This window comes from Dendrobates tinctorius, unplaced genomic scaffold (genome assembly GCF_039654945.1).
Source record: "Dendrobates tinctorius isolate UK_male_01 unplaced genomic scaffold, ASM3965494v1 ptg000130l, whole genome shotgun sequence".
NCBI classification, from domain to species: Eukaryota; Metazoa; Chordata; class Amphibia; order Anura; family Dendrobatidae; genus Dendrobates; species Dendrobates tinctorius.
Genome location: NW_027361798.1, coordinates 5179484 through 5193183, shown reverse-complemented (window position 1 = coordinate 5193183; position 13700 = coordinate 5179484). Strand labels below are relative to the sequence as shown.

General features: G+C 52.3%; 1 protein-coding gene across 1 annotated transcript in view; it reads left to right on the top strand.

Annotated features, from left to right (window-relative positions):
- LOC141047949 (microtubule-actin cross-linking factor 1, isoforms 6/7-like) overlaps nucleotides 1–13700 on the top strand; it is a 277881-nt gene that overhangs the window by 246079 nt on the left and 18102 nt on the right. The window contains exons 29-36 of the mRNA XM_073543327.1: nucleotides 4863–4988; nucleotides 5060–5203; nucleotides 6111–6299; nucleotides 6481–6592; nucleotides 8232–8401; nucleotides 8473–8635; nucleotides 9444–9598; nucleotides 9676–9750. Coding sequence (XP_073399428.1) covers nucleotides 4863–4988; nucleotides 5060–5203; nucleotides 6111–6299; nucleotides 6481–6592; nucleotides 8232–8401; nucleotides 8473–8635; nucleotides 9444–9598; nucleotides 9676–9750 — 1134 coding nt within the window. The remainder of the gene's footprint in view (nucleotides 1–4862; nucleotides 4989–5059; nucleotides 5204–6110; nucleotides 6300–6480; nucleotides 6593–8231; nucleotides 8402–8472; nucleotides 8636–9443; nucleotides 9599–9675; nucleotides 9751–13700) is intronic.

Here is a 13700-nt window from a genome sequence, read left to right as displayed (position 1 = left end):
TCACACTATATATAGGCTGGTTGTCAGTAACAGGGGGCGGGGCTGACAACGTCTCACACTATATATAGGCTGGTTGTCAGTAACAGGGGGCGGGGCTGACAACCTCTCACACTATATATAGGCTGGTTGTCAGTAACAGGGGGCGGGGCTGACAACCTCTCACACTATATATAGGCTGGTTGTCAGTAACAGGAGGCAAAGCTGACAACCTCTCACACTATATGTAGGCTGGTTGTCAGTAACAGGGGGCAGGGCTGACAACCTCTCACACTATATATAGGCTGGTTGTCAGTAACAGGGGGCAGGGCTGACAACCTCTCACACTATATATAGGCTGGTTGTCAGTAACGGGGCAGGGCTGACAACTTCTCACACTATATATAGGCTGGTTGTCAGTAATAGGGGGCAGGGCTGACAACCTCTCACTATATATCGGCTGGTTGTCAGTAACAGGGGGCAGGGTTGACAACCTCTCACACTATATATAGGCTGGTTGTCAGTAATGGGGCAGGGCTGACAACCTCTCACACTATATATAGGCTGGTTGTCAGTAACAGGGGGCAGGGCTGACAACCTCTCACACTATATATAGGCTGGTTGTCAGTAACAGGGGGCGGGGCTGACAACCTCTCACACTATATATAGGCTGGTTGTCAGTAACAGGGTTGACAACCTCTCACACTATATATAGGCTGGTTGTCAGTAACAGGGGGCGGGGTTGACAACCTCTCACACACTATATATAGGCTGGTTATCAGTAACAGGGTGCGGGGCTGACAACTTCTCACATTTTATATAGGCTGGTTGTCAGTAACAGGGGGCGGGGTTGACAACCTCTCACACTATATATAGGCTGGTTGTCAGTAACAGGGGGCGGGGCTGACAACGTCTCACATTATATATAGGCTGGTTGTCAGTAACAGGGGGCGGGGTTGACAACCTCTCACACTATATATAGGCTGGTTGTCAGTAACAGGGGGCGGGGTTGACAACCTCTCACACTATATATAGGCTGGTTGTCAGTAACAGGGTGCGGGGCTGACAACTTCTCACATTTTATATAGGCTGGTTGTCAGTAACAGGGGGCGGGGTTGACAACCTCTCACACTGTATATAGGCTGGTTGTCAGTAACAGGGGGCAGGGCTGACAACCTCTCACACTGTATATAGGCTGGTTGTCAGTAACAGGGGGCGGGGTTGACAACCTCTCACACTATATATAGGCTGGTTGTCAGTAACAGGGGGCGGGGTTGATAACCTCTCACACTATATATAGGCTGGTTGTCAGTAACAGGGGGCGGGGTTGACAACCTCTCACACTATATATAGGCTGGTTGTCAGTAACAGGGGGCGGGGTTGATAACCTCTCACTATATATAGGCTGGTTATCAGTAACAGGGGGTGGGGCTGACAACCTCTCATACTATATATAGGCTGGTTGTCAGTAACAGGGTGCGGGGCTGACAACCTCTCACACTATATATCGGCTGGTTGTCAGTAACAGGGGGCAGGGCTGACAACTTCTCACACTTTATATAGCCTGGTTGTCAGTAACAGGGGGCAGGGCTGACAACTTCTCACACTTTATATAGGCTGGTTGTCAGTAACAGGGTGCAGGGCTGACAACCTGTCACACTATATATAGGCTGGTTGTCAGTAACAGGGGGCAGGGCTGACAACCTGTCACACTATATATAGGCTGGTTGTCAGTAACAGGGTGCAGGGATGACAACCTCTCACACTATATATAGGCTGGTTGTCAGTAACAGGGGGCAGGGCTGACAACCTGTCACACTATATATAGGCTGGTTGTCAGTAACAGGGGGCAGGGCTGACAACCTGTCACACTATATATAGGCTGTTTGTCAGTAACAGGGGGCAGGGATGACAACCTCTCACACTATATATAGGCTGGTTGTCAGTAACAGGGGGCAGGGCTGACAACCTCTCACACTATGTATAGGCTGGTTGTCCGTAACGGGGCAGGGCTGACAACCTCTCACACTATATATAGGCTGGTTGTCAGTAACAGGGTGCGGGGCTGACAACCTCTCACACTATATATAGGCTGGTTGTCAGTAACAGGGGGTGGGGCTGACAACCTCTCACACTATATATAGGCTGGTTGTCAGTAACGGGGGGTGGGGCTGACAATCTCTCACACTATATATAGGCTGGTTGTCAGTAACAGGGGGCGAGGCTGACAACCTCTCACACTATATATAGGCTGGTTATCAGTAACGGGGGGTGGGGCTGACAACCTCTCACACTATATATAGGCTGGTTGTCAGTAACGGGGGGTGGGGCTGACAACCTCTCACACTATATATAGGCTGGTTGTCAGTAACAGGGGGCGAGGCTGACAACCTCTCACACTATATATAGGCTGGTTATCAGTAACAGGGGGTGGGGCTGACAACCTCTCACACTATATATAGGCTGGTTGTCAGTAACGGGGGGTGGGGCTGACAACCTCTCACACTATATATAGGCTGGTTGTCAGTAACAGGGGGCGAGGCTGACAACCTCTCACACTATATATAGGCTGGTTATCAGTAACGGGGTGGGGCTGACAACCTCTCACACTATATATAGGCTGACAACTTCTCACACTATATATAGGCTGATTGTCAGTAACAGGGGGCAGGGCTGACAACCTCACACACTATATATAGGCTGGTTATCAGTAACAGGGGGTGGGGCTGACAACCTCTCACACTATATATAGGCTGGTTGTCAGTAACAGGGGGCGAGGCTGACAACCTCTCACACTATATATAGGCTGGTTGTCAGTAACAGGGGGTGGGGCTGACAACCTCTCACACTATATATAGGCTGGTTGTCAGTAACGGGGGGTGGGGCTGACAACCTCTCACACTATATATAGGCTGGTTATCAGTAACGGGGTGGGGCTGACAACCTCTCACACTATATATAGGCTGACAACTTCTCACACTATATATAGGCTGATTGTCAGTAACAGGGGGCAGGGCTGACAACCTCACACACTATAGGTAGGTGGGTTGTCAGTAACAGGGGGCGGGGCTGACAACCTCTCACACTATATATAGGCTGGTTGTCAGTAACGGGGGGTGGGGCTGACAACCTCTCACACTATATATAGGCTGGTTGTCAGTAACAGGGGGCGAGGCTGACAACCTCTCACACTATATATAGGCTGGTTATCAGTAACGGGGTGGGGCTGACAACCTCTCACACTATATATAGGCTGACAACTTCTCACACTATATATAGGCTGATTGTCAGTAACAGGGGGCAGGGCTGACAACCTCACACACTATATATAGGCTGGTTATCAGTAACAGGGGGTGGGGCTGACAACCTCTCACACTATATATAGGCTGGTTGTCAGTAACAGGGGGCGGGGCTGACAACCTCACACACTATATATAGGCTGGTTATCAGTAACAGGGGGTGGGGCTGACAACCTCTCACACTATATATAGGCTGGTTATCAGTAACAGGGGGTGGGGCTGACAACCTCTCACACTATATATAGGCTGGTTGTCAGTAACGGGGGGTGGGGCTGACAACCTCTCACACTATATATAGGCTGGTTGTCAGTAACAGGGGGCGAGGCTGACAACCTCTCACACTATATATAGGCTGGTTATCAGTAACGGGGTGGGGCTGACAACCTCTCACACTATATATAGGCTGACAACTTCTCACACTATATATAGGCTGATTGTCAGTAACAGGGGGCAGGGCTGACAACCTCACACACTATATATAGGCTGGTTATCAGTAACAGGGGGCGGGGCTGACAACCTCTCACACTATATATAGGCTGGTTATCAGTAACAGGGGGTGGGGCTGACAACCTCTCACACTATATATAGGCTGGTTGTCAGTAACGGGGGCGGGGCTGACAACCTCACACACTATATATAGGCTGGTTATCAGTAACAGGGGGTGGGGCTGACAACTTCTCACACTATATATAGGCTGATTGTCAGTAACAGGGGGCGGGGCTGACAACCTCACACACTATATATAGGCTGGTTATCAGTAACAGGGGGTGGGGCTGACAACCTCTCACACTATATATAGGCTGGTTGTCAGTAACAGGGGGCGAGGCTGACAACCTCTCACACTATATATAGGCTGGTTGTCAGTAACAGGGGGTGGGGCTGACAACCTCTCACACTATATATAGGCTGGTTGTCAGTAACGGGGGGTGGGGCTGACAACCTCTCACACTATATATAGGCTGGTTGTCAGTAACAGGGGGCGAGGCTGACAACCTCTCACACTATATATAGGCTGGTTATCAGTAACGGGGTGGGGCTGACAACCTCTCACACTATATATAGGCTGACAACTTCTCACACTATATATAGGCTGATTGTCAGTAACAGGGGGAAGGGCTGACAACCTCACACGCTATAGGTAGGTGGATTGTCAGTAACAGGGGGCGAGCCTGACAACCTCACACACTTTATATAGGTTGGTTGTCAGTAACAGGGGGTGGGGCTGACAACCTCACATACTTTATATAGGCTGGTTGTCAGTAACAGAGGGCGGGGCTGGCAACTTCTCACTATATATAGGCTGGTTTTCAGTAAGACTGGGTGGGATTGACAACCTCTCACACATTATATTTAGATAGGTAGGTGGATTGTCAGTAACAGGGGGCGTGGCTGGCAACCTCACACATTATATATATATATATATATATATATATATATATATATATATATATATATATATATATATATATATATATATATATATATATATGTATGTGGGTTGTCAGTAACTGGGGCTGACAACCTCTCACTGTATACAGGCGGGTTGACAGGACTCTTACTCTGATGTTTGGGGTTTCCCTGGCACAGGCGCAGGAGTTCCACGCTCTGGTGACTTCTTTCCTGGAGGGCCTGCATGAGTCTGAACGGACCCTGAAGTGCGGGGTGATTCCCGAGGAGGAGCAGGCGCTGCAGGAGTGTCAGACACAGCAGCAGGTGGGTGCACACGGCCCCCTTGTGAGGTGCGGCCCCTGTGTGACCTTATATAATGTTGCCCTCATGTCCAGGAGCTGATGAACACCCTGCAGTGTCAGCAGATGGCGCTGGAGTGCATTGTGTCCCTGGGGCAGGAGATCCTGTCCGCTTGTCACCCTGACTCCATCATCACCATCAAGTCCTGGCTGAACATCAGCAAGACCCGCTACCAGGAGGTGAGTGCAGGCCGGCAGGGTAATGGGCAGTACGGGTGGGAACATGGTAATGGGTAGGACAGGCGGAGGCGGTGTAACGGACAGTTCGGGTGGGGACATGGTAATGGACAGGACGGGAGGAGACCCGTGGGGGCAGTGTAATGGGCAGGAAGGGCAGGGACCCACGGGTGGCGGTGTAATGGGCGGGGATCTGCGGGGTGGTGTATCGGGCAGGACAGGCAGGGACCCACGAAGGCTGTGTAATGGGCAGGGACTTGTGGGGGTGGTGTAATGGGCAGGATGGGGATGACCTGCGGGGGTGGTGTAATGGGCAGGACGGGCGGGAACTGTGTAATCATCAGGACAGGCAGGGACCCACGGGCGCTGTGTATTGGGCAGGGACCTGAAGGGATGGTGTAATGGGCAGGATGGGTGGGGACCCGCGGGGACAGTGTAATGGGCAGGACGGGTAGGGACCCGCGAGGTCTGTGTAATGGGCAGGATGGGTAGGGACCCGCGGGGACAGTGTAATGGGCAGGACGGGTGGGGACCCACGAGGTCTGTGTAATGGGCAGGATGGGTGGGGACCCGCGGGGGCAGTGTAATAGGCAGGACGGGACCCGCGGGAGTGGTGTAATGGACAGGGACCCTTGAGGGTGGTGTAATGGACAGGGACCCGCGGGGGTGGTGTAATGGGCTGGACAAGCAGGGACCCACGGGGTGGTGTAATGGGCAGGACGGGCAGGGACCCATGGGAGTGGTGTAAAGGGCAGGATGGGCAGGGATCCGCGGGGGCGGTGTAATGTTCAGGATGTGGAGGAGACCCGTGGGGGCGGTATAATGTGCAGGACCGGTGGGGGCAGGGTAGTTCTAGGACTGCGGGTGCTGCTGTTAGTGACTGTCTGTGACATGTGCTCGGTGTCTGTAGGTGACGTTCTGGGCTCAGCGGCAAGGAGAGCGCATTCAGGCTCAGATCCAGTCTCTGGCCACTGAGCGGGAGGAAGTCGCCCGACTGATGGACTGGATCACAGCGGCCGAGGAAGCTCTAGGTTTATGGGATCAGGAGCCCCTGACTGAAGAGATGTTGACCGTGCAGGATCTCATAGCGCAGCACTCGGTACGGCTCCTCATCCTCCACGCTACCAGTCAATGTGGTGGTTCCTCCCTGTGCCATAGAGCACATGAAGCTTGCTCACCCGACATCTGGGATAGGTGATAAGTGGAGACCGGCAGCCACTTATCCTCCTCCTTTTAGTTCCCGGTGCCACTGCCACATCATATGTGATCGGTCTTTTCAGGTGTTTATGGAGGAGCTGAACCTGAAAGAGCCGGAGGTGGAGAAGGTCACCAAGAGCTCTAAGCGTAAAGTCATAGATCTGAGGGCCACAACCTCACGGAAGTCATCAGCAAGTGAGTAAGCGGCCCACCTAGACAGTACCAGCACTGCGCCCAACCCTGACCCTACCGCCACCATACCCAACTCTGACCCTACCGCCACAGCGCCCCACCTTGACCCTATCGCAACCGTGCCCCACTTTGACCCTATCACCACCGTGCCCCACCTTCATCCTACCACCACGCCCCACCCTGACCCTACTGCCACCGCGCCCCACCTTGACCCTACCGCCACTGTGCCCCACATTGACCCTACCCCCACCACTCCCCACCCTGAACCTATCGGCGCTGCACCCCACTCTGACCCTACTGGCGCTGTGTTCCACCCTGACCCTACTGGCACCGCACCCACCCTGACTATCGGCACCGAATCAGTCTGTCACCTGAACCCCTGCACAACCATATAATAAAAGTAACCTGGTAACCATCAATCCACACTATCCGCTGTCAGATGCCAACATGTCCTGGTCTCTGGTGTCTCAGTGTCTGCTGTCTCTCTGTCCATAGCATAACCAGTGTGCTCCTTCTCTTGGTTCACAGTGTCTCACGGTGTCAACAGTCTCACAGTACCCAGTGTCCTCCTTCTCCCAGTGTTTGGTATCTCCCTATACCCAGTCTCCACTTTCTCCTGGTCCCCAATGTCCGACGTCTACCATTACCCAGTGTCCGCATTCTCCCAGTCTCCAGCGCCTCTCAGTACCTAGTGTCCACTAGTGTACGCCTTGTTATCCAGTGTCCGATGTCTACCTTCTCCCAGTGTCTGCCTTCTCCCAGTGTCTGCCTTCTCCCAGTGTCTGCCTTCTCCCAGTGTCTGCCTTCTCCCAGTGTCTGCCTTCTCCCAGTGTCTGCCTTCTCCCAGTGTCTGCCTTCTCCCAGTGTCTGCCTTCTCCCAGTGTCTGCCGTGTCTGCCTGTGCGCCGTGTCTGCCTGTGCGCCGTGTCTGCCGTGTCCCAGTGTCTGCCGTGTCCCAGTGTCTGCCGTGTCCCAGTGTCTGCCGTGTCCCAGTGTCTGCCGTGTCCCAGTGTCTGCCGTGTCCCAGTGTCCCAGTGTCTGCCGTGTCTGCCGTGTCCCAGTGTGCGCCGTGTCTGCCGTGTCCCAGTGTCTGCCGTGTCCCAGTGTGCGCCGTGTCTGCCGTGTCCCAGTGTCTGCCGTGTCCCAGTGTGCGCCGTGTCTGCCTGTGCACGGTGTCTGCCGTGTCCCAGTGTGCGCCGTGTCTGCCTGTGCACGGTGTCTGCCTGTGCACGGTGTCTGCCGTGTCCCAGTGTGCGCCGTGTCCCAGTGTGCGCCGTGTCCCAGTGTGCGCCGTGTCCCAGTGTGCGCCGTGTCCCAGTGTGCGCCGTGTCCCAGTGTGCGCCGTGTCCCAGTGTGCGCCGTGTCCCAGTGTGCGCCGTGTCCCAGTGTGCGCCGTGTCCCAGTGTGCGCCGTGTCCCAGTGTGCGCCGTGTCCCAGTGTGCGCCGTGTCCCAGTGTGCGCCGTGTCCCAGTGTGCGCCGTGTCCCAGTGTGCGCCGTGTCCCAGTGTGCGCCGTGTCCCACTGTCTGCCGTGTCCCACTGTCTGCCGTGTCCCACTGTCTGCCGTGTCCCAGTGTCCGCTTTCCGCCAGTCCTCGTTTTTTTTCCTTCTAAAGTCAGATGTAATCGCTGTTTGTTGTTTCAGAAAGACAAAACTCTGAGAAGTCCCCCCAGTCCGGCCCCTGTGTTCCCCTGCAGGACCTGGCACCACGGACCCCACACATGGCGCAGCTCCTTAACCGCTGGCAGCAGCTGTGGTTCCTGGCCTTGGACCGTCAGTGTCGTCTTCAGAGCGCTCTTCAGAGGCTGCACGAGGTCTGTGGTCTCCTGTGGATCCGCGGAGGGTTCTGGATGTCCGGCTCATCCTGTGATATTTTCTGTCGCAGTTGCAGGAATTCGCACATTTTGACTTTGCCGTCTGGCGGAAGCGATACATGCAGTGGATCGGGCAGATGAAATCCCGCATCCTGGACGTCTTCCGAGGAATCGATCGGGATCAGGATGGGAGGATCAGTCAGCGGGAGTTCATGGAAAGCGTTCTGTCCTCTAGTGAGTGTCCGACAGACACTGGGCGAACCTGCGACCTTGGGCTCCTGACAGAGGTGGAGCGGGGAGCTCAGGGGAGGCAGACTTATCTGGTGAGGTGTACTGTATTTATTTGTAAAATCTAATGGTTATCCTAGAAGGCTGACTTATTATTTCAGAGCTCTGATTTATTAGCTCTGAGCCCCGATTTATTATCTCAGAATGAATACTAATTCTATCTCAGAATCCTGGAGCTCTGCCATTTTATCTCATAATGCTGACTTATCTTAGAGTTCTGACTTATTATCCTAGAGCTCTGGCTTATTATCTTGGGCCATGTTCACATGCCCAGTAATGACATGTTAGAATGGATCCAGCAGAAGTCTGTTGGCAATCTGCAGACGCAACTTTAGTCTCAGCTGGATCCTTTTTTTTTTTTTTTTAACATCAAACTCTATGGAAAACAGATCTGGTACTCAGCCGTCTGATGTTCTTTCATTTGTAACTGATCCAGTAAGCAGAAAAACAGATCAAATGAAAGAAGATCAGACGGCTGAGTACCGGATCCGTTTTCCATAGAGTTCGATGTTTAAAAAAAAAAAAAAAAGGATCCAACCGAGGCCAAAGTTGTGTCTGCAGATTACCAACAGACTTCTGCTGGATCCATTCTAACAGTTCTCTGACTTTTTATCTCAGTTCTCTGACTTTTTATCTCAGTTCTCTGACTTTTTATCTCAGTTCTCTGACTTTTTATCTCAGTTCTCTGACTTATTATCTCAGAGTTATAATGTGCATGAGATTCCCAGATGAACGACCTGCTTTCTCCTTACAGGATTCCCCACAAATTCGCTGGAGATGACGGCTGTTGCGAACATCTTTGACATTAATGGAGATGGCTTCATTGACTATTATGAGTTTGTCAGCGCCCTGCACCCCAGCAGAGACCCCCTGAGGAGAATCGCAGATGCTGACCAGATCCAGGATGAGGTTAGAACCAGATCCTCCCTGACTGCCCCCGATCAGGCGCCTGCCTCACCTATAACGTGGGTCTGCTCCTTCTCCAGGTCAATAGACAGGTGGCTCAGTGCAACTGTGCAAAGAGATTTCAGGTGGAGCAGATCAGCGCCAACCGATACCGGGTGAGTGCTGGAGGTGCCGCCATGTGTGGCTGTGATTCATCCTGATGCCCCTCATCTTCACCCCACTGCCCGACATCCACAGTGTTACCATCAGGAGTCTTAGGGGTTAATTCTCGGCAGATCCCATCAGCAGCAGTATGTCTGAGCAGCCATGACGGGGTTACCCCAAGCCTCTCTGTAATGCTGGCACTCGCCCTCCTGACCCTGATCTGCACGGACCCTCATCCTCCCTCCTCATCCTCCTTTTTGCAATCTTCTCCAGCTGATTTTCATTCTGGTTTCTCTCTCCGTTCTCCGCAGACCTTTGTTCTTTTCCCTCGCGCTTCTGCTACCCCGTATTCATTAGAGAGACTGCCCCGTGCATGTCGCGTCAGACGTCTCACCCCCCCACCTGTGACCCCGATCCCCAGACGTCTCACCCCCCCCACCTGTGACCCCGATCCCCAGACGTCTCACCCCCCCCACCTGTGACCCCGATCGCCAGACGTCTCACCCTCCACCTGTGACCCTGATCCACAGATGTGGGACCCCCCACCTGTGACCCCAATCCCCGTGTGATATATCTAGCATGTCCTACTTGTGCTGATGGTTGTGGTCAGTGTGTCGTACCCGTAAAGAAGTAAAGGATTTACAGGCTTCTGCAGCCCCCCGCTGTAGGGATCACCCTGTGTCTGCAGCCCCCGCTGTAGGGATCACCCTGTGTCTGCAGCCCCCGCTGTAGGGATCACCCTGTGTCTGCAGCCCCTGCTGTAGGGATCACCCTGTGTCTGTAGCCCCCGCTGTAGGGATCACCCTGTGTCTGTAGCCCCCGCTGTAGGGATCATCCTGTGTCTGCAGCCCCCGCTGTTAGGGTTACCCTGTGTCTGCAGCCCCCGCTGTTAGGGTCACCCTGTGTCTGCAGCCCCCGCTGTTAGGGTCACCCTGTGTCTGCAGCCCCCGCTGTTAGGGTCACCCTGTGTCTGCAGCCCCCGCTGTTAGGGTCACCCTGTGTCTGCAGCCCCCGCTGTTAGGGTCACCTTGTGTCTGCAGCACCCGCTGTTAGGGTCACCCTGTGTCTGCAGCCCCCACTGTGAGGCTCATGGGTCGCCCTCCCAGGGCTCTGGGGTACTCGGTACCGGTCCGGTCCTTCAGAGGGGAATGTCACAGCAGCGGTTATGAGTTCATTTTCCCCTTCACCATTGAGGTCTGATGAACTCCCTCTTCTGGTGAAGGAAGGTAGTGAGGCTGATTACCAAGCACCTGAGCTGGGAGAGGATGACTGGGCGACGGGGATCTCTGACTGGATATAAGGCAGCCGACGCCCTTCCTCCTCGCTGGTGATTTCTCTGTGGAATTCTAGGAGACCAGTCTGATTCCTGCTCCTCAAAAGCTAAGTTTTCTGCTTTGCCTTTTTGCATTTGTGTTTCGGTTTTAGTTTGCTTTGCTTTTCTGGATTCTGGCATTCCCTGCTGGGGTGAGCTGAATTCCTTTTTTGTCGGTTGCTCTGTCTTCAGAAAATACCTGAGTACTGCCTTAGTCTTTTTGAAGCCTAGCGTCTTCAGGGCCTTTTTCCCTGTCAGTCTGTTGGTTCTTATTTTCATAGGGTTTTTCGCGGATTGCAGACAGCAGCTTTCCTATCCTGTCCTATCTAGTTAGCTTGGGCCCCATCATTTGCTCAGTCTATCTTTCTATCTGTGTTAGTGTTTTTTCTTCTTGCTTCACCGTCATTATATGTTGGGGGCTGCCTATTGCTTTGGGGTCTGCTCTGGGGCAGTTTAGATTTCCCTTTCTGTCTTTAGGCTAGGCAGTTCTCCGGCTGTGATTGAGGGGTCTAGGGCATCGTAGGAACCCCCCACGGCTACTGCTAGTTGTTGTTGATAGGTTCAGGGGTCTGCAATCCAATAGCTGCCAACTTCTCTGGTTTTCTGGACTTAGCTAGCATTTCTGTTTTTGCCTCCTACGGTGACTCATTCATAACAAGCGGTGACCCGGTCCGTGGCCCTGTGCGCCCATGTAAAGGGGTTGAGTGGTTGGATAAAGTTTATGAATGATTCGTGATGCCACCTGTGGTGTTCGGCAATGAAGATGTTAAGCCGACGCTGCAGACAGATCCTCAGGGACAGATGGTGGGGTGCAGCAGTGATGTTATAGCCCTCCACAGGCAGCGCTGTTGGTCCCAGGGCAGTGTAGATAGGGGTTGGGGACTATGGTGCAGTGTATGGCAGAAGGATGTAGCAGTGCCGGAGAGTTTGTAGGAAGAAGGCAAGGACACAACAGGGTGCAGTTTCTTTACCTTTACTTGGCAAATGCAATCCAGGACCCTGATTATAGATGGCACAGGAGCAGGCTAGCCTGGAAGCAACTCAGAGATCTCTCTATCAGATGGGTTGTGTAGTCTCCTTCCTAGCGCTGGCTTGAGGTACATGCAGTACTATGTTACACTGAAGTTCCCCCTTCTTATCTTCTCTTAGAACTACCTCGTATGGTAGACAGCTGTAGCCCTCTATCTCTCTTGGCTCACCCGTCGCTGTTGTGCCTCCAAGTCTTAGGTGGGAATAGAGCATTTACAGCTTCCTACTCCTCTGGTTTCTGTTGCAGGACCTTTAGTATCCATTCAACCGTGGAGACCAGGCTCCAGATCATGTGCTATCGCAAGGAGGGAGCTCTCTGTCCTCAGCTCAACCTCCAGCTGCCCTCCACAAACTAACTGACTAATTTCCCTTCCTGGCCCTCAGAGCACTCGTCCCCCAATTCTGGTTCAGAGCTCCCTCTGCTGGCCTGGAGTGGGAATGTGTTGCATGTAAATGATTAACTGTTAGAGAGACCCTTCCTTGCTTCCAAGCCTGACATCACCCTCCCTAGAGGAAGGCAATGCCATTGTGGCGACCATACTCCTGGGGGCGCCACATTCCCCCCTAGTGCAAGTCAGCACTCCTGGGCTGATGAAAAACATAAAACACCATATAAACAGATAAACAATATGAAGGTTACAAGATATAAAAAAGGAAAAATTACAAAAACCAAAAGCTCCAAAAACAGTCCTGTGATAAGTCCAGCATCAACGTCCATGGTCTATTCCTGGGCAATTGGTGAACTATTTACAAGGGTAGTGACCACACACATTCCTGTGGTCAAAATGTCCATAAAACAAGCGGGAAAAAATCAAAAAGAACAATCTTACAGAATATCTGTAGGCACAAAACTTGAACAGTTACATATATACATTTTTAGCAGTTACATTACTTTAATTTGATTATATGCGGAATCTAACGGGTGGTATACCTTGTGTAGTGCGGGTAGACCTGCGTAATACTGGTTTGGGTAAACTGAGTAGTAGTCTGTGAACTCATAGTCTCACCAGGGGCATGACAGATTCACCACTGGCAGGGCGAGGATTCTCTGGCTCCACTGCTGGTGTGGCATCTGCTACCTGAACTTCCTGATTTTTCAGAGTTCTCATGAGTCACTTCTTCTTGTACTATCAGTTGGGGAAATATCAACACTGGCACCACTATAGCATCATTTACTTTAGTCCAATTTTCAGGGAATTCTCCAAGTATGGTGCTGACCTTTCCTTCTTCTATAGGTTGGATGTTATTTTGTTCTTCCATTCTTTCTTTTAACTGGTCAGGGCACAGTTTCAGATGATCCCTGGATAATGCTGCTGAGGTTTCTCCTCGATCTTTATTAATAAGGCACACCATGGTATTGTCAAAGTTTGAGGGTAGAATGGTGTAAGGTTCAGCTTCCCATTGGTCATTCAATTTATGCAGTCTTCTTTTCATCTTGAGGACTTGTTCTCCTGGTGACAAGGAAACTGCAGGTGCATGCAGGTTGTAGTGCCTTTCTTGTTTTTGTCTTGCCTGAGCTAGACTCTTTTCCACACACTCTTGTACTCTATGGTACTGTTGCTGCCTCTCTGTGTCCCAGTCAGCATCTGGTGACGTCACTTCAGGTGTAAGGACTCCCAT